At 39.5% G+C, this 20,892-nt stretch overlaps 1 protein-coding gene and 1 long non-coding RNA gene across 5 annotated transcripts; one reads left to right on the forward strand and one right to left on the reverse strand.

Annotated features, from left to right (window-relative positions):
- Positions 1–4,648: 4,648 nt before the first annotated feature.
- On the forward strand, positions 4,649–9,962 carry LOC115566283 (uncharacterized). Its single transcript, XR_003980967.1, has 2 exons — positions 4,649–5,089; positions 6,138–9,962. It is a non-coding gene; the product is annotated as an uncharacterized LOC115566283 (long non-coding RNA).
- A 1,166-nt stretch (positions 9,963–11,128) lies between these two features.
- On the reverse strand, positions 11,129–18,535 carry dnal1 (dynein, axonemal, light chain 1). Of its 4 annotated transcripts, XM_030392089.1 has the most exons (9): positions 18,478–18,535; positions 18,138–18,231; positions 17,667–17,705; positions 17,347–17,456; positions 16,536–16,591; positions 16,390–16,445; positions 16,041–16,167; positions 13,017–13,157; positions 11,129–11,950 (listed from the first exon to the last, which is right to left on the reverse strand). In XM_030392089.1, exons 1-9 carry the CDS (start codon positions 18,492–18,494, stop codon positions 11,901–11,903), a joined length of 690 nt encoding a protein of 229 aa, XP_030247949.1. In that variant the 5' UTR covers positions 18,495–18,535; the 3' UTR covers positions 11,129–11,900. The 4 variants fall into 4 exon arrangements, with proteins under 4 accessions (XP_030247949.1, XP_030247950.1, XP_030247948.1 ...); XM_030392090.1 differs by lacking the exon at positions 18,478–18,535 and having other exon boundaries at positions 13,017–13,118; positions 18,138–18,470; XM_030392088.1 differs by lacking the exon at positions 18,478–18,535 and having other exon boundaries at positions 18,138–18,464.
- Positions 18,536–20,892: the final 2,357 nt, after the last annotated feature.

A 20,892-nucleotide genomic window follows, 5' to 3' on the forward strand; every position in this document is an offset into this window, starting at 1 on the left:
AACAGCAAACGGCATCAAGTGCTACTTTTCAGGGACAACAAGGGATTGAATGTTTTATTATTAAGGTCTTAACATTTACGACTATTTACAAAATTACATCATAAATAACTATTTACAGATTATTATTAACAAAAAAAAATATTATTAAAAACAATATTAAAACATTAACAGATGATGGACAGTAACAGGCTGAGCAGGAGTCCCTGCAGTGCTGCTGGGCTGGATGGTGTCAGTGGGACATCATCTGGGTCGGTACTCAGGGTGTTTGGGGGTCCAGTCTCCTCTGTCCACCACATCGTCCATCAACTGGGTCTGCAGTTCTGACTCGATCCACGGCTGCCATGTCACTAAGAATGTTTTAAGAAAGAGGCAAGAATTATAATTTCATACTCTAATTATAATAATAATAATCATAATAAATTACAACAAACAAAACTATCTACCAAACATTTTAAATACAATGCCTTTAAAATATAAATTAAAACCATATGTGGCGATCAGCAGTTTACATGTCAGCATTAATGTAATGTATCGGTATGTTAATGAGCCATACTGTTAGCTAGCTAATAATGATTATATTGATAACATTACTGTGGGATCAATAACAGGTTTACCTCTCCACGGTCCTCTCAGCCCGAGATAAACCAGAGCCGCTTCTCCTCTTCCTCCACAAGCAGGAGGATTAAAAATGAAATCAGGAATTCCTGAAGCTCAAACAGATCTGACAGTCAAACTTTTCAAATTACTCTTCTTGTCACTTTCGCGGACCTTACCTCACCAGAAATAGTGAGGTGCGGGTAGGGGTGGGAACATCTGGTGACGCAACCAGGAAATGCTGCGAAGGGTAGACCGTCCAATTTCACAACAGGCTGACGCGGCCTGCAGGTCTCTCTGTAGGACCCTGCCTTTGCTGGCGGCGAAGGACGGGTCCTTGAAGGATGCTGCCCCTGAATTTGGACACAGCCATTGAGTGCTAGACCTTTTGTCGACATCGCCGCCATAATGGAGGAGGCAGCTCCGCCCCGTGAACTAATACAAGTCAATAGAGTAAACTTTATAAAGCTCCTTGTACAAAGTGCTGTAAGTTAGTGTCTCTCATTTGCACCTTCACACACGTACGGACAGTTGTTGGGAAGATTACTTTGGAAATGTAGTTGGTTACAATTACAAGTTACCCTGTTGAAAATGTAATAGTAGTGTAACTATTTCAGTTACTTTCTTAAAGTAATGTAACTAATTACATTTGATTACATTTTGATTACTTTTCTTAATTTTGAATGAAATCTCTCAACTGTTAACCATTTTCACATTTTAAGACCTATAGTGTGATAAACCTTTAAGCAGTACTTAAGACTATAAAAACAACATAATAAAAGACTCAACCAGACTGAACTTCTGTAACTTTTTTTTTTACTGTTAACAGCTGGATACAGTACACTTACTGTAACGTTCTTCATTATCTTAACGTATCTGTAAACTTTCACAGTCGACACTTTCAACGGTATATTGCAAATTTGGAGCAGGACTTAAATTAAAACACTTGCTCTCATGCTCTGTAGCATTCATCTGTAGCATTTTCCATTATCTTAACATATGTGTTAACTTTCACACAACACCTTCAACAGTTAATGCAAATTTGGAGCAGGACTTAAATTAAAGACTTGCTCTGTATCATTCAAAAATCAAAAGTGGCCAAGGGAATTATACATAAAGCTAACAGATGTCCACACACTGTACATCATTCAGTGTGGATAGTATCAGTGGGATAGTGATGGTGGTTGTAACGGAGCAGCAGGACCTGTTCCATGTGGTCATCCCTCATTCTGTTTCGAGGTGCCGTCAAAAGATTGCCTCCATGACTAAACAGACGCTCCACTGGAGCACTGGAGGGCAATGTGGTGTTGTACTTTAGAAAAAGTCTCTTCACAATGGGAAATGCCTGAAGAGATTTCAGATTGATATCTGAATCTTCTAGGTACTTTCTGACTTCATTGTGAGCTGTGCTGTCTGATGAGGATTCGGCATTATCAAAGACAAAATAGCTTTCATCTGAATCGACATCAGACTTTGAAGTGTCACCCTGTGTCATTGCAACAGGACTCGGTTGTTTTTGTTGTTGTTCCATAGCAACTGCTTCCTGCAGGAGGGTTCTTCTCATATCATCTCTCTTCTCAGGGCTTTAGCCAGCTTAAACGGAACTTTGGCAGGGTCACAGTCGCCATCTTTGCTTCATGACTATCCAACGCCGATCCAAAGTGGTGCTCTATGGCCTTAATGATAGTTGTGATGATCTGTGCGGTATAAGTCACATGAGGTAGTTTTTCAGACAGCTTTGCCTTGAGGCTCAGCAGAGTTGGGATCACAAATCCAAAGTAACATTTGTTCTCGCCCTGGAGAATGTCAACGGCAACAGCTAGAGGCTGCAGAGCCTCAGTGTACTCTTTCAAGAATGCAGACTCTTGTGGATGAAGCATTGGGACACCAAGCTTGTCACAGATGTTCCTCAGCTGGTCTTCTGGTACCCCTAGAACTTTTGTGAGGGCCCTGAACTCAGAGCTCCACCTTGTGACTGACGGGATGATGAGCTGCATGTTGGCAATCTCTTGAATCACCTCTGTGGCTAACGGAGATCGATGTGCTTTGTTCCAGATAGATGAACACTTAGCCATGGCACTTCTATACAGCTTACGTGATGGGCCATTCGATCCTGCTTTGTGAACCTCATTGGTGGCAATTAGATTCAAGGTATGAGCAGAGCAGCGCTGGTGTTGTGGGAGGAAAAACTGCTCCTCATCTCCCTCTTCTTGAAAAAGACCATCTACATCCAGAAATTCCACTCCATCATTGTGGTCATCTGACTCCTCCTCAGTTGCACCAAACACACAAAATGCCTTTACAAAATTGCTGCCGTTATCAGTCACAGTGGACCTGACTTTGCTTTGAATGTTATATTCGGCATGGATTTCATTTAGTTTTGCTGCCACTACGTCAAAGGTGTGTCATCCTTTAAGGTGTGCACATGCCAAAGCTGCAGAATGTCTCTCAAGTGTGCCTTTGTTAATCCAATGACATGTCACTCCAAAGAAACTGCGGTTTTGTGCCAACCAAATGTCTGCTGTTGTGCAGACACTGTCCACATCCATCAGCTTTGAGGTTAAAGACTGTTTCATAGATGCAAACTCTTTTTCAATGCGCTGCATCAGGGTTTTTCGGCACATAGGTTTCCTCCCGCCACTTATTCCCTCTATCAACTTCCGAAATGACTTCTGTTCCACCACTGAGAAGCACTGAACATCATCAATAACAAAATCAAACACCAGTTTGTTGACACGTTCCTGTGACACATTGAAACCTGCTGCCAGCCTGGCTTGTTTTAAAGCAGGTTGAGATGAAGGGATTGGTGATTCATCTTCCCTCTCATCAGACGGTTTGGATGGTTCTTGCACCAACAGGACCCTTAGATGTTTCCTCTGAAAAAAGTTTATTAAAACCATAGATCAGTATTTTGGATTTGAGCACATATTTGTTCTTTACACAAATAATAAGCTGATAACAAAACATGTTGAAATGTAAATAAAAAAAAGTGTTTGTTGCATTATTTATGTACAGCATGTGGAAAACATGATACCATGTTGACCCAATGACAAATGTGCACAATTTAGACAATAGCACAACCCAGATAAGTGATGGCATTAATGTTCCATAAAATAGACCAAAATTATAAAGATGAAAATGTTCAAAAGTTGTTCTTTTATATGTTCAAAGGTTTAACCATATATTATGAGTCTGAGTCTGAACTGCGAAGGAGGCTCATTATGAGCCTGTACTGCGAAGGAGGCTCACTTCCTCACTAAATGGAGCGACAACGGGCTGATTTCAGCCAAGAGGAGCAGGTTGTTTTAATGGAGAGACTATGAGCGATACAAAAAAGCCTGATCACAGCCTGAAGCAACAGTGTTGCTGCAAATATGACAAGAGGAGGCTGATTTTAATTTCCGACAGCTCTACATTGAGCTGCTTTTAAATATGAATTCTTTAGAGTAACAACAACTGTTGTTTTAAACTGTTTTATATTGTTTTCATATATTTCACTGATCGCAATTATAAAATGCCAGTGTGTGTTTTATTGAAAGCAAGGCTGGGTGTGCGTATGAAAATAGGTTACAGTGGGTTTTTTAGGTGCTGTAGCTACAAGCAAATCTCATGTTGTCTCTGTACAAAGACCTTCTTAAATGTGGAAAAACAGAGTAGACCTACTCAAGATTTGCGTTTGGGCAACACATAACAGGCGAAACAATTAATTTATTCATGGCCACATTAAGTTAAATTATCTGTCCTGCTGCGAGCGCACAACTTCTTTCAGTGGTGACTGACTGTACAGTTCTCTAAGAGAGCTGTCACTTTTCAATGTGTCCCATTTCCTTTTAACGGTTGGTTTTATATTATTTGCTTCACTACCATATTTCGGAATATTTATTGTGACAATATAATTTAAACAAATGTGCCTACATTTAGGGCTGGGCGATAAATCAGCAAAACCGATTAATTCGAGTTATTGTTTTAGGACGATTTTAAAAAATGAAAATCGATATTTAACTTGCTCCGCCGCCGCTCCTTACGGGCTCCCGTAGTTCTTAGTGGGCTCCGCCCTCCTTGCATTGACTTTCCAGAGAGAAACAAACACAACATGCAGCGAGCAGAGTTCGTTCCTAAAAAGTCACTGTCTCGTTAGTAGTTTGGTTCTGTAGCGTCGGACTTCGAACAAACCACCGTCCACTGCAAAGTTTGTTCAAAGGCTTTTGCAACCAAAGGCAGCGGACCGAACCATTTATTTCAGCATCTCAAACAGACGCCTGGATCACAGTGGGACACTTGTTCACTACGAGAAAACCGCGGCAGCCCACAAACACCCGCTATAAAGCAGCCAACATTAGCGGAATCATGTAGTAATTGTGTCCCGTATGACAAGAAAGCGGCCAGGTGGACATCTGTTACGGATGCAGTCACGTTGCATATCGCTAAGGACATGCTGCTCGTATATACAGTGAAGCTGGAGGTTCATCCACATGCTGAAAATGTTCGACCGCAGGTTTGTGCTACAAAGCCGCAACCGGTCCTGACTCAAACCAGAGGAAGCAGACAGGCTCGTCTTCCTGGTCAAAAATGTGTAAAACAGACAGCAAGCACACCTCATGTCCTGTACATCTACCAACATGTGATGTTTACTATGCAATGCATGCAGATGTTTAATTTAGTTTACATATCTTCAGGGATATAAAATACTTTTTTGTAAACAAAGGAACCTTTTGCAAAATAAAGTATTTAATGAAAGTCATGTTCACACTTTATCAATACCAATATGGAGACTGATCTGTTTTTATAATAGCAAGCAATCTGACATGTTAAATATGTTTACAAAAGCATTTTATCAAAAAGGGACACATTCTTTTCAAAAGGATGCACTTTTATTTATTATTTCGAGTGAGTTTGAAGCTGCACTGTTTACAATGGCAGGGCAAATTTGTTTAAAATCATCGGAAAAAAATAAACGCAATGCTTTTAATAATTTCTTTGTAATTTGAAGTTTGTTCTTGAGAAGGAAAAAAAATCGATTAAAATCGTAAATCGAGTTTGGTGTGAAAAAATCGGAGATTTAATTTTTAGGTCATATCGCCCTGCCCTACCTACATTCCTACAATTTAGTTATGTTTTTGATGTATTAATTAGTTTTTTCAAAAGAATCATAATAACACAAATTAAAGTAAATATAAAGTAAACTATATGACCATTAGTTCTGCCTACAGAATAAAGGTTAAGACCATACCATCAGTTAGGCACAAGTAGTCCACTTTGTAATACCCTGTGAAATATACACAAAAATATTCCTTCAATATCACACAGTGCTCATTTATCTTCAGTCATTTATCTTTGTTTTATAACTCTAACAAGTACAATGTGTCGAACTGCTCAAAAGTGATACATTTGAAATTGGGTGCATGCTTTAAAGGGGCTTTGTACTGTATACTGCAATGTTTAAAATAAAAACAGATTATGAATTTCTGCATTAGTGTAACATAACTCAGTTATTTGCTTAGGATATATTTTGCTTGGTAACCTGAGGAGTTTTGTCTTTGCAGGAGCAATTCTGAAATATTTTGGAGCCATGGACCAGGAAGCAGCATGGCAGCCTTCAGCACAACCTGAACAGCAAGCAGCAGGGCAATCTTCACCATCACCGGACCAGGAAGCATCACAGCCTTCTTCTTCTCCTGCAGGCTTACAAGGTCAGCTGCCAGTTTTTGGTCAACCAATTGATCCAATTTGTCAATTTAAAATAAACATTTTTGAGGAAAACTGCATCAGTTTCATTTATTGACCTATAGAGGATCCCCATTATTTATCTTGTAGTATCATTTTCTATTAGTTCAACTTGCTAGGGTGGGTCAACTTAAGATGTTTCGTTTTAATTGTAAAGAGGTTTTCCTCTTAAAATGTAATCTTTGTGGATCACCTAAAAGGCTTAGGAATCTACCCATCGTAGTTTGACAAGTAGGGGCCCCCAAACAGCATCTTGCATAGGATCCCCAAAAAGACAGAAACGGCCCTGGCATCAGGTAATGATTACGTGGTAATTCTGTCTGCCGCGATGTAAGGAATATTGTTTGTTACTCTGAATATCTACAGTGATCTGCATGAGGCACTCGTCATTGTAATTTAGTTGTATCGGTCAGAAAGAGAACAATCCGGGCTTATGTTATTGTTGTTATATTGAATGCTGCGTCTTGGTTATCTGGCATCCTCTGTTAACGTGGTTACAAGCCTGCTTGTGCACAGCAGGCTCCTCTGTTGGGAGGGGCTTTAAAGGCATGGTTGCAATGCAGCAGAGAGGAAGAAGGAGGGACCTGGGAGCTGTGCTCTTTAAAATGTTCTAAGTACACTTTTTTCTCAAAACTCCAGACTGCAGCTTTAACATGTAGTTTGATCATATTACACCAATCCTAGCGTCACTGCACTGGCTCACAATACATATAAGATCAAACTTTAAGGTGCTGCTCATGACATACAAAACTGTACATGGCCTTGCCCCCTCATACATGTCAGATCTCATTACACCATATATTCCAACTCACGCATTGCACTCTAAAACTTCAGGGCTCCGGATGGTTCCGAGGGTTAAGAAGATGTCAGCTGGCTGCAGGGCTTTTTCCTATCGGGCTCCCTTCTTCTGAAATAACTTCCCAGCTGACATCAGACAATCTGGCTCTATTGACACCTAAACTCAGTCTAAACTCAAAACTTACTCCTTTGACTTTGCCTTTAATTAGTCCTTGATCTCGAATGCTGGCTTCTTCAGTGGGCCGGTCTCAGTCTCAATGAGTAACCTACCTGCCGACCATAAACATCTATTATTCTGATTAACATCGCATTTCTCTAACTTTTGTTTTTGTTTTCTGTCCCCACAAGCTGCCAGCTGTGTCACTCTCTACACTCTCTATAGCTTCCTCCTCCTCCTCCTCCTCCTTCTCTCTTTCATTCAGGCTCCCTTCTGATGATCATGGGAGCCTGGGACCATCTACCTCTCCTGGCTCCCGCTGCCTTGAAATACTGATGGATCTGAATGGTCACACCCTGGGCTCCACTGGATAATTGCTCTCTTCTGTTTCACTATCTCCTTATATCTATATTCATGTAAATGTTGATGCCTCTTAACCCTGATCTCTCTGTCTATTACTAATTATCTTATGTGACCTGCCCTCTTCCAGATCACCAGGACTAACCAACAGGAGGTCGTGTGCCTCGGGCACCACTTGGTGATGCCTCGTCCTGTTCAGTCGTCTCCTGTTTCCACACACTTTACATATATCATTTATATGTAACTTGTAAACAGTGATTTTCAACATGGCAAGTTTAAACTCACTCGAATTCTGGGTCTAAGGACAGAGGATGTCGTTCACTGTACGGATTGTAAAGCCCATTGAGGCAATATGATTGCGATTTGGGGCTATATAAATAAAATTGATTTGAAGATAATGTGAATTTGGGACCCCTGGATCAAGGCTTTTTCTTGTCTTATCAATAATCAAATTAAAGTTTTTGTAACATAACGCTTCTATATTTTCACAGTTGTAATTTCTTTGAACAGTATGTTACAGACACTCTATTCCTTTTAACATACTATTTAATATTAACAAGCGTGAACTCACACCACAATCTTGGCTCTGTTTTAATATACATTTAATCTATTCATTACACTTTTTTACACAATATTATTTCTTAAACCTTTGGTTTAACAACTCGTGAAGTCTACATATGCCAATTGCATTACATTACATTACTTGGTAGTGGAAATAGATGTATTTGGATATTTTACCTCGGTCTCAATGATGTGTGTGTGTCAATGTCAAAGTCTGCAATCTCCCAGCCTCTCCACTGCTTCCCTGAAGTCTCACAGCAAGGGGTTGAGGACATCATCAGGAAGATGAAACCCTCTACTTGTGCCCTCGACCCCTTTCCTACAGCCCTGGTGAAAACAAACATCTCTATCATAAGTCCTCTGATCACCACAGTGATAAACTACTCCATCCAAGCTGGCCATGTTCCACCTGTCCTAAAAACTGCCATAATCAGACCAATCCTTAAAAAACTCTCCTTGGACCCTGAAATCCTTGCCAACTACAGGCCCATTTCCAACCTTCCATTTCTCTCCAAGGTACTAGAAAAAGCTGTTTCTGCCCGCCTACAGGATCACCTGAAACAAAACAACCTCTTCGAAAGGTTTCAGTCTGGTTTCCGCTCCGCCCACAGCACTGAAACAGCTCTGATGAGGGTCACAAACGACTTGCTGATGACGGCTGATGCTGGCTCACCCTCTCTCCTCATCCTCCTTGACTTGTCTGCAGCATTCGATACTGTTGACCACTGTATACTTCTAAACCGGCTACATCACACCATCGGACTCACTGACACCGCTCTCGACTGGTTCCACTCGTATCTCACCGACAGGACAGAGTACGTCTCCATTGGAGGTGCAAGATCAGGGACACACACTGTCACCTGTGGGGTCCCTCAAGGGTCAGTCCTTGGCCCCACCCTTTTCACACTCTACATGCTCCCCCTTGGCCAGATCATCCATCACTTTGGAGTCCCATTTCACTGTTATGCAGACGACACTCAACTGTACATTAAAATGTACTCAAGCCCCTCTGCAACTTTGCTTTCACCATCACCATTTTCTACTATAACCACCTGTCTGGAGGAGATAAAGGTGTGAATGAAGCACAACTTCCTGCAGTTAAACAGCTCCAAAACAGAAGTCATACTTGTTGGCACCCCTCACCATATCCAGTCATCCTCCATAACCAGCATCACGTTTTCCGGGCAGGTCATCCCCCTCTCCACATCCGTCACTAACCTTGGGGTCATATTTGACCCTCACCTCACCTTTGAGGCTCACATCAAACGTCTCTGCAAAAACTCCTTACATCACCTCAGAAATATTGCTAAACCCCGACCCTCACTCTCCTTTCTCGATGCCGAAAAGGTCATCCATGCCTTTGTCTCCTCCAGGCTGGATTACTGCAATTCACTACTGATTGGAACCCCCAACAAGAGCATCCAAAGGCTTCAGTATGTGCAAAACAGTGCTGCTAGGATCCTGATGAGAGTGCAAAGTATGAACACATCACACCCATCCTCCATTCACTTCATTGGCTTCCCATCTCCGCCAGGATTGATTACAAGGTCTCCCTCCTCACTCACCAGTGCGTCCATGGCAACGCCCCCTCCTATCTTAAAGAACTGCTAACCCCACAAACCTCATCTCGACCCCTCCGCTCGACCAACTCTCACCGTCTCCAGCCCCCCAGGACTAAGTTTCACACCTTAGGGGACCGAGCATTCTGTTCTGCCGCCCCTCGTCTATGGAACAGCCTCCCTGAATACCTGAGGGCACCACAGACTGTTGAATGCTTTAAAAAAGGACTTAAAACTTTCCTTTTTAGCAGAGCCTATGACCACTAAGTTGCTATTGACTTTCAGGTGTTTTTGTTTTTCTTTTTTTTTTCTTCTACTAATGTTTTTCTTGTATTGGTGCTTTTCCTGTAGCACTTTGAGATTTATCTAAATGTAAAGTGCTTTACAAATTAAATATATTATTATTATTATTATTATTATAATGTCAATGTTTCTGGTTTTGTGACAATGTATTTTTACATGTGGAGCTTTTAAATTGTTTATTTTAGAAGCAGGAGAATGTTCTCAACCCATTAAAGAACAAATAATTATTTAATTTAACAGAAAAAAATAAATTAAAAATCATCAAATTTGAAGATCCTTTCACTGGACAGAAAGGCAATGAGAAATTGTTACCTGAAAAGTAACTAGTACCTGTAGTTGTCAGACAACTGTAATGGAGTAAAAAGTAAAATATTAAACATTAAATTGTAATAATCATTCAAACAAACCTTTACTGGATATATTTGTGAGTTGATGTTCCGAAATTTAAAATCCCTTGAGTTTGGTTCACAGTTACAACTACCACATGCTTTCCATTTAAGATAAAGGAGACGAAGTTTGTTTAGATCTTTCAATTATCATCCCTGGAACCAAGCATGGTTTTGATTAATTTAAAACACAATAATATAATATAATATAATATAATTTAATATAAAATAATATTTAAAAATCTTAAAACGCTTATAAGATTTATAGAAATGTACAGGAATCCTGATAATCTTCATTGGAAAAGATGAAAATATTATAGGACTTTTTTGAAAGTACTCAACCGACGAATAGTACTATACTTAGTTACATTCCACCACTGCATATTGGTTTTAATTCAAAAAACAGATCCTGTTTGTATCTTTTAGTCCAATTACTAAATTATTATGTCTATATTGTAATATAATTTTGAGATTCCTTTTATATTTAAAATGACAGGGTTCAACAGGATTATTGTAATACTAGACCATCAAAACATCGGGGTAGACATCATCTTTTCTATGTTTAATATGTTTGGTTCACGAGATATGATGCAAAATACATAATTCAGATATGGCGTAAAAGTAAAATGGCCTCTGAAAATGCCCCAAACTGAGTGTATTTTTTCACATATAATCTCGACTACAGGTATATTTCAATAGTATTTATTTTAAATATCCAAAATCATTTAAAAACCATTAACATCTCACACACTGAATCAACAAAAATGCTTCAAATTATTTAAAACATGAAAATCATTTGACAGATATTGATCAGGAACAAAGTGTAAACTATGGTTCCAAAATTAACCGAAAACTTACAGTAAAATCCCAGAAGACTAGTTTCTGCTCTTAACAAATTAACAGTTGACATTTTGGCTATATCCATCCCTCCATTGTGATGTTATGGAGAAAGGACTGCATAAGGTATTTAAAGCCAACTCCTACTAGGCTGGAAATGGTCTAATAGTACTGGCGCTAATAGTAACATCTAGTCCACACAAATGTATCTTCTCACCAATGTGTGTACTACACGGTGAATTAGTTCTAATTGGAAGAATGCAGAAAGGCATATAAAGCAAGAAAACTCTGAAAACACATTGTACATTTACAGTCGAGTGTTTTTGACCTGCAAATGGTACTATCTCAGTAAAGTCATGAAAAAAATCCTGTAAATAGCATTAGGAAATGTGCAGCCTTTAAGGTGCCATAAAATGTTTCGGTCCCAAACTTACAAGGCCTTTAGTAATGTCAATTTAAAAACTCTAAAACATACATATTCTGTGTATTTGTTATTGTGTGCTTTTTATTCTACAACTTAGTCAATGCTGTTCTAAATATTTTGTAAGAAAAGCACCATGACAAACCATACAAAACTTAAAAAGGGGAAGGCTGTTGTAGTAGTACTGATAGTTGTGCTTCTCAGCTCTCGCCATCCCCTTCATCCTCTTCCTGTTTGATGACTGGGGTTCCTGGAAACAGCAGGAAAAATGTCATGACCGTAAATTCAAAGCAGTACCTTATTGCCATCATGTTTTTTATGGTTTCAACATTTACAGGTCTGAAATTTCCTAGTATTTTCTAGTAAGTTTCTTGGAAAGAAATATGTTTTTGTTCTCTGTATATAGATGTTCTAACCCTAACCCTATGAATCAACAGTGAGGAAAAAAGGAATTTCAATTAAACTGCCATATAAATGCCAGTTAAACCCAAGTAAATATCAATATTACCAAGGAGGTTATGGTTTCACCCATTTCCATTTGTTGGTTGTTTTGTCAGCAGGATTACACAAAAAACGGTGAACAGATTTCCATGAAACTTCGATGAAGGATGGTTCTCAACCCAGAATATGGACCACATAAATTTTTGGTGCATATCTGGAACAAAGGATGGATCCAGGAATTTCTTACTTTCTTTATCATTGTGAGATTTGTCTTTTTTTACTTTCTGGTTAATTTTCTCCTGGAATAATACATGGATCTTACTGGAAAAAGGGGTTATTAAGATGACTGGTATATATGAGTGAGTACAATTAAAAGGGGGTCCTAACAAAACCCCAGATCTAGTGTATTTAAATGTTGTCCTTTTTCAGCACTACACTTGGATTGTTGGATTAGGCCTGACTGAATAAAATAGAAATATATAATAAAGGGGGCTGTTGGGCCTTAGCTGATGTATGCACTCTACTGAATGTCATTCTGATTATTCATTTAGTTCAGTTTAGTTTATTAGAGTTAATTGCCAAGGACCATGCACCAACATTTTTTTATACAAGGAGAAGACACACATCGTATCGTTTATATTTTTTTCAAATGGACTTAGCTGACTGACTCAATGGCTAGGTTGTGCTGGCAATCAATTTAAATTAATCAAATAGAAATTATTGAAACCTTTTCAAAATAAATGTATGTAAAGTTTAAAAAAAAAAAAATTTCAACATAACTTGAAGGTGTAAGGGATAAGTTAGCAATTGGCTTAGTTATTTATTAGTTATATATTCATCAATGTCTTTCAGCATTGCTGCTGAAACACTCTTACCGTCTAATTTCTTTAGATTTGGTAGTCTTTTAGAAGCTTCATCCATCCAGATTCCCTCAGTTGAATGCTTCTCCTCCAGAGGATTTCCAACAAACACCAGGTCTACGAGGCAAGACAGGTCAGCTAGCCTCACAAACTCACCTGCACACACAGTAAAGACAGAAAATTACCAAATTAAAGATTGTGAGAATAATCAACCTGAAGAGATCTTTGCTAAGATGTTAGAGAAATTCACTCAATTGAGCTTTTTAGCTTGTGTGACAACTTTAGTTCTGATAAGAATTTTCCTCACCAATAATATATAAAGAGGAACTTTATGCAACTTAATTTTGCAGTGTCAGATAGTGGAAGAATAAATGCCTGGGGCCGTATTTATCAAGCTTCTTAGAATTACTCCTAAGAACCCTGCTAAGAGTTGACTTATGAGTACAAAAATTCTTCGCTGAAAGCTGCACTTAAAAGTTAGTTATCAAGCATCTTACTCACACTTTCAGCGAAGTGTAGGACTGAATCTTAAGTGTCACTCTCAGAGCTGAATTACGACATTACTATGTGCCGTCAATGGAATTTTAGGTGACGTCACTTCTGTGTCCATCGAAATGACCAATCACGGGAGGGAATCCGTTGTCTAAGAATAAAGAAATATCTTAGAAATATTTAAGTGGACAATGGGAGTGTATATTTTGACAATAATCTACAAAATAATACAAAACATATCGGCAATTAATCAAAAATACATGTTTCCTTATCTTTCCAATTCATTAATTAGGCAACTAACTTGAAACTGGTGTGGGTAGCTCTATATAAACTAGCCTACTGCAACCACATGCAGAAATCAACATGGAATCAAAAAGAAAACACAATTGGCGAGAGGAGGAGATAGTGTTATTAGTGGAGCTAGTCGAGGAAAGGAAGCTCATCATTAAAGGCAAGTTCAGCCCAACGCTTACCAGCCACGATAAAAAACAGGCATGAGAAGACATAGGGAATCAACTATACGCTTCTCAAGCCTTCTGCTAGAGGTGTGCATCTTCACTGCCCCCACGATTCGATTCGATTCCGATTCACCAGTCTACGATGCGATTCGATTCGATTCGACGATGCATCTTGATGCATCTCGATGCATTTTATCCTCAATTTTCTATAGTACCACACATGGCTTTTTCATCAATTAACAGTCAGATAAATATGAACTCTTTATTTAGAAAGCTGCTTTTAAATTCAGATGTAAACAAATTTCACATGTTTTGTTACATTAAGTTGTAAAGAAAAATATAATTATAGGCCAAGCCTACCAACATGTGTTTTAATTTTAATTCATTAAGTTAATGTGCCATTACTGTTAAATAGGACTCGGTGGCCACACTAGTCCATGAATCGCACGTGACTGCTACTCGGCAAGCTTCCCTCATTGAATTCATCACCCGAGCTTTGTTTCTCTGTACAACGCCAGCACAACCGTGTCTGCAACTGTTTGGCGAGAAGGGATCTTGTACTGCGGTTCCAGGGTCTTAACAAGCTGGCGAAACCCGGCGTTCATGACGACGCTATAAGGCCGTAAGTCCTTCGCTATGAAAGCTCCTACACACTGAGTTATCCTCTGGACTCTCTCAGACTTGGATGGCAACTTTCTCACGGACTCGTCGATCTTTGGCTGTGCTGGGTCAGTAGTTTTCTTTCCGTTGTGACCAGAGGCTAACATTAGCTCAGCGTGCCATCGGCTAATGTGGTTCCTCATATTAGTGGTGTTACCGAAGTATTTGATTTTAGCGTGGCAAGTTTTACAAATAGCATGGGTCTTGTCCAGTTGTCGTCGCGTCCCAGCAACTTCATAAAATCCGAAATGTTCCCAGATATCCGCTTTTAAATTGTGGGGATTTTTTATCGCGCATCGGCTACTGCTACTGCTTTCCTCCATGTTAAGATGGTGGATTTACTGTGTTCGCTCGCTTGTCCGTCCTTCACCCACAATGCAACTTGAACTTTACAACTTTATTGTCCAGCAGAAACGGGAAACGCAATAAAAATCGATTATGTGACGTTACTGCATCGATTCAGAATCTTCCTATTAAGCATCTCGATGCATCTTTGAATCGATTATTTTCTGCACCCCTACCTTCTGCCATCGGTCACCAGCTGACTGCGAGAAAAAGTGGTAGAAAAAGTCTTTGCCAGGCGGAGGACCACCTGGCAAAGACTTGAGCGCAGTTGCAGAAGTTGTGCAACGCATTCTTGGATAAGATAACCCCAGCAACTCTGGGTTGGACGGCGGCCAGGATCCAGCTGCGATGAAGCTTGAGTTGCTTTCAAAAGCGTGAGTTCACAAATTATTCCTGTTACAACTCTAGGGATATTGCGCTGCTCCTAGGTGCGTTTTGATGAGAGATACGTGCGTAATTGTTGTTGGATATTTGCTAGGTTACTGTTCAGTAAATGTCTAAAATGTGTGTTTGTTCAAGTTTTAACCATAACAACAATAGAACCATTTCTGATATTTCAGCCATATTCATTATGTTTCAGTTTGGATTGAGATGCATTAAGAGAGTCTCCTATGTCCCCGGGCATCTCTGACGCGCACTCTCCCTGTGCTTTGACGCGGTGCAGCCAGGCCCAAGCACTTCGTGAGAGGCAACAGGCATCAATCTCGCCTCAGTGCCATCCCCTGCTGGCAGCTCCTAACCAATTAGGACACCTCTGGAGGTCTCTTAAATATCTGGGAGAGTAGACTTAGACTTAAGAAAGTTGATAAATAGCTTTTATTCTTAAGTTTGAGAGTAGAACTAAATTTCATAAATTCTCAGGACTTAAGTGTAAAATGGCACTCTAAGACGCTTGATAAATACGGCCCCTGATCTAAACTGATAACATATTTATCCTTTACAAAACAAATGGTGTTTACATTTCTGAAACAGGTCTCGTAGCCACATAAATGTTCTATGAATCCATGTTGTAATTTTGCAACCTAATTAGCCATGTCAATTTGAATATCAATAATCGTTGACTGTATTTATGAATGTGGCTTACCCCATTCTTTGACCAGGTTGTTGGACATGTAGAGTACTTTGAGGTTCTTCATGCATTGGATTCCCTTCAGTTTCTCTATCAGGTTATAGGAGATCCACAACTCTTCCAATGTGTCCCCTACTGCCTCCTGCACACACACACACGCACACAAGTGATGCAAAATAACATGCAATCAAATTGTGTTTTTTAGAATGTGTATACACTGAAACACCTTTAATTGGAATAAGTTATAAAACTGTTTTAAGAAAGACAAAAAAATGTCAGACATCAGGAAAAAAGAAAAGAAATAAAATAAAACATTTGGACAATCAAACTAGTAAGTGCTTGTTCAGATTCATATGTAACTTACAAGTCCAGTGAGGGCCTTTATATTATTTCTTCCTAATGACAATATCCTCAAGTTCTCTGGAAGTACACAATACAAAATCACATTACTCCACCATCTTTACACCAGTTAACAGAGTGTGTTTATGTATTTGTGCAATCATTACTTACTCATGCCATTGAGATTGGTTATTTTCTCTATGCAGTTTGTGGACAGAGAAAGCTTCCTGTGGAGGACGCAGAACAATAACATATCAGGTATTTGATTGATTATATAGTAGTCTGGTTTAAAACATTGGTGATTAAACATACTACATCAGCTGCTTAGTTACTTGCTGTAACTAACTAACTAACTAACTAAGCAGATGTAGTTTCTGTGTAGCTTCAGAAATTAGTAGGAGTGAAAAAACATAATGGAGATAGAGTTTAAAGGCAAACTACACAGTGACCTATTGACTCAACTGTTAGATATTTGTGGGATCAAAACATAGCCAACAACATAGACAACATAGGGTCTGAAAAACACTGCCTCTTCTCAAAGGCTGAGAGGTTAGTACTTTGTGCACTGCCTTATACATTTTCTTTACAAATATTTCACAAATTTGACCGAAATCCTGACAATCCCATTATAGTTTGGAACTAATATATATGCATATTTTTATTTCAAAATGAACAGAGGTTTATTGCCAAGTTAAGTTTCTCGGGCACTGCTTCCTTTTGGACTTGATTACCTGATTCTGAACATGTGTAAGATAATCAAGTCTTGTCTTATACATGACCATGTGTGTGGTTTGAAAAATGCGTGTGGTTTGATAAATGTATATGTGTGTGATTTGAAAAATGTACTTCATAGTTGAAAACCATGGACTAGGGAAAGTTAGTGTGATCTGAAAGACATCCAATAAATGAGGAGATATTAACCAATGTGTAAAAACTTGTTAAAATAAGCAATTGTGTTAAGCAGTTGTGCGACAGAACTCACTCGCAGTTCATGAGTGAGGAGAGTGAGGCATCCATCTTCTCTATAGGAGGAACCTGACCGTAGAGTTTAATAGCGGTAGCCTCACTCATTTTCTCCCCTGACTTCTCCTCCTGTACACACGCATGCACACACACACACACACACACACACACACACACACAGATCGAAATATGTAGTTACAACTATGCCACAATAATTTAACTATAAAATAAACTTAGTCGTGAATTATACATATTTGTATAAACACTAATACAAATTCTATTGCACAGTTATGCATTGTATTCTCTGTGTGTTTTCAGCTGTGTCTGTCTGCCACTCACCCATTTGGCCAGTGCCTCTCTCACAGTGGTTGCTTTGGCCTAGAGACATTATCATCACATTGGATTATGTATGTTGATCAAATTGCATATAGTTATTGTAGACATGATAGCAACGTTGTAACTTTAAACACACGTTTTACAGGCTGTAGCCCCTGCAACTGGCACTGTCGTTATCATAATTTCACTTTTAAATGGCAGCAGGAAAGACGCCAACATATACAAAGACATCTATCCGCGCTGATATTTGCCAGCTATTTAATGTTCGGTTACACTAATTAGCATTTAGGGCCAGCTAACTAGCTATATAAGTTAGCTCATATTAGCTTACAACGACAGCAATGTTGTATGTAAGGTCACCTAATATGTCGAAGTCACTGCATGTTTGCATAGGAGTTATAGTCAGGACAGTACAAATTATCTGATAAAATACAAAATAGCAGCGAAAATAGAACCAATTATATAAACACTCACCATATTGATGTCTAACGTTACCCTGGTTGCTATGGCACTGGAGGGTAGCCTACGAGCGGCGCCTGCGCAGTCGGCTTGACCCGTTAAAACAATACTGCAGATAAACGAGAGAACAATAGCAAGGGCGTAAATTGCCATTAGATTGGCTGAAGGATTATCACGTTCACATGAACATGAAGGTATCCCAGTGTTGCTAATTTGGCGACTTTCTTGCTGGATTTAGCGACTTTTCAGACCCTCTTAGCGACTTTATTTCTAAAAAGCGACTAGCAACAAATTTAGCGACTTATTCAGATCATCAGGGGAAAGGCGAGAAATATATTATATGGTGGTAATTCACATGCTGCTCAGAGTCATCGCAGTCCACGGTGTCCTGCAGCAGCGCCGGGGTCTCTCCCGTCCCCTTTCACGCGGCTGCGCAGACAGCAGCCAGTGTGTGTGGGCTGGCTGGGGCAGGCAGGAATCTGTGGATTTGAGACCGGATAGCTGCCGTTTACTCTGTTTTGATCTGTTCATTCTCTGACTTCTTAGTCTTTCGCGGTTCCACTGGTACTTTACCGGTGATAACCTTAAACTGCTGAGTCTAGATCACGTTTGATCTTCTCTCTCACCCTTTCTCCAGAAAAGGATGTTCCTCTATCTTGTAAGATAGATTCCCTACCAAAGCGGAGACCAGACCAAACTTACGCCCTTGAGCAATAGGTTATTTTTGGTATAACTATTGTAGACACTAGTACGCACCATAGAAGTGTACGTATGTCTATGCTACGCACTCTTACCCATTACCACTATTTTATTTGACGATACATGCAACAAAGGAAACATATTAATTGTCTCTGTAGGTTTTTGAACTTTAGTTCTTGAGTGTTTTAAAATGTGACTCTTCTTAGCCTGACAGCATGAAAGCAAATGTATTAGCTAATGACCATGACTTCCTGTTGCTGCAAACCGCCGGAGACAAGAATTTGGGTTATGCGACGTAAATTTTACTGCAGGTAATAATATGATAATATTGCAATACTGCCATCCAGTGATACAACTATTGTATTGCACCATAGTTAAAGGGGATTAAAATAAAGGACAGATGCAATTGACTGAGACAGGTGTGCAGGAATATGAATTAACAAATATTGTTACACATTTTGTATAAAAAGTAATATAAAGGAAATAATTTACATTTGCATACAATTGGTCACACATTTATTCACAGTAGGTCATTTATATGTATTTATTTAGAATAAATTGAGGTCTGGGCCCGTATTCACAAAGACTTTTATCTTAACGTTAGGAGTACTTCTAAATCGGACTAAAAGTTTTTATGTAGGAGTCGTTTCTTAAAAGTAATTCACAAAGCCGCTGAGACCTACTTTTAGTTATGAAAACAGTGAACTCCTAAACTAGAAGTAACTCTCTGTTGCTATGGATGACGTCATTTTATAAGGACGCACTTAGAAGCGCTGACAACGGTGATTGGTTGTTCAGTGACAGGGCAGCCCATTGAAAAGTCATTTAGGCTACGCAATGCATGAAGTGAAAATAAGGAAGTTGCCTGCAAGCCCATGACAAAGCCTATGAAAAGATATGCAGGACAGCCCCCCCCCCCCCAATAAAAGCGGCATTTGCTCGAAAAGCTGCGTCAAACCACTCTCCATTAAAATTCGGGAATCGTGTGTTGATCCGGGCCATTTCGCAACAATGTCCAGTATATTGTAACATGCGTCAAAGAGAATTTGTGTATTGATGGAATGCAACTTTTTCCGATTGACAAAAGCCCTATTCACACGGGACTAGTATAACCTGGGGACCTCCAGTAATTTGTAATAATTGCGGAGGTCGTCTGTGATCTTAATCCCGTGTGAATCTGCCATGTCCGTAATTTGTAAAGTAAAAATTCCACCGCAAATTACCTACCATATTTCACCAAACACAGAGGTCATGTGATAATATCAGTCCCGTGCGAATCGGCATCTCTGTGATTTGGGATCGTTTTTTGTTTTTCTTAAGGTCTTTTGTGTTTTCCACCTTTTTTCTGCCTTTTTCCCGGTCGAGAATTATGGAGGCTGCGTTGGGAATTATAAATGAAAGTTTTGACAGCATTTTGGGTGCAAATTCAGGAGGCTCATCAGAAGAGCGAAATTTCGAAAGATGATTAGATGGATTACATACATGGCAGCATGCGGTAAGGAACATTTTTCCATCTTTCAACAGGCTCACCAGTTATTATATTAAAAATATCCATATATAACAGTTGTGCTGCTCCAGCAAGGGCTTCGGTGCGATCGACCCGGGGATAATGTCAGTAAAACACAGACTTTGCTTATCCTGTGCCGCACGAAACACGGACGTGATGGGATAAATTCTAAATCACTTGAGGTCCCCAGGTAATACTAGTCCCGTGCGAAGAGCTGCATTTTCCCCGTAGCCAAATACCGGTGTGTATTTTAACTCTGGCGTTATTGGATTGTTTCGGTTGATTGGGAACGTTATTACGTCCCTCACCAACTCAACCACAACTTCAGTCCATTCACGGTCCATCTGACATCGTTTTAATAATTCCCTGTCATTTAGCGTCTCCAAAACATTTGGCTGTGACCAGGTCTTAGCGAGTTAGGAGTCCTCTGGACTACTTCTAAGGTCTCCCAGACTTAGGTGCTACTTTTAGGCTTAAAATGTTTTGTGAATAACTCTTATTTTCAAAAATTAGGAGTCCTAAAGTTACGACTGACACGCCCATTATTTTTAGGAGTTGCTCCTA

The sequence above is a fragment of the Sparus aurata genome, chromosome 16 (assembly GCF_900880675.1).
Source record: "Sparus aurata chromosome 16, fSpaAur1.1, whole genome shotgun sequence".
In the NCBI taxonomy this organism is placed as follows: domain Eukaryota; kingdom Metazoa; phylum Chordata; class Actinopteri; order Spariformes; family Sparidae; genus Sparus; species Sparus aurata.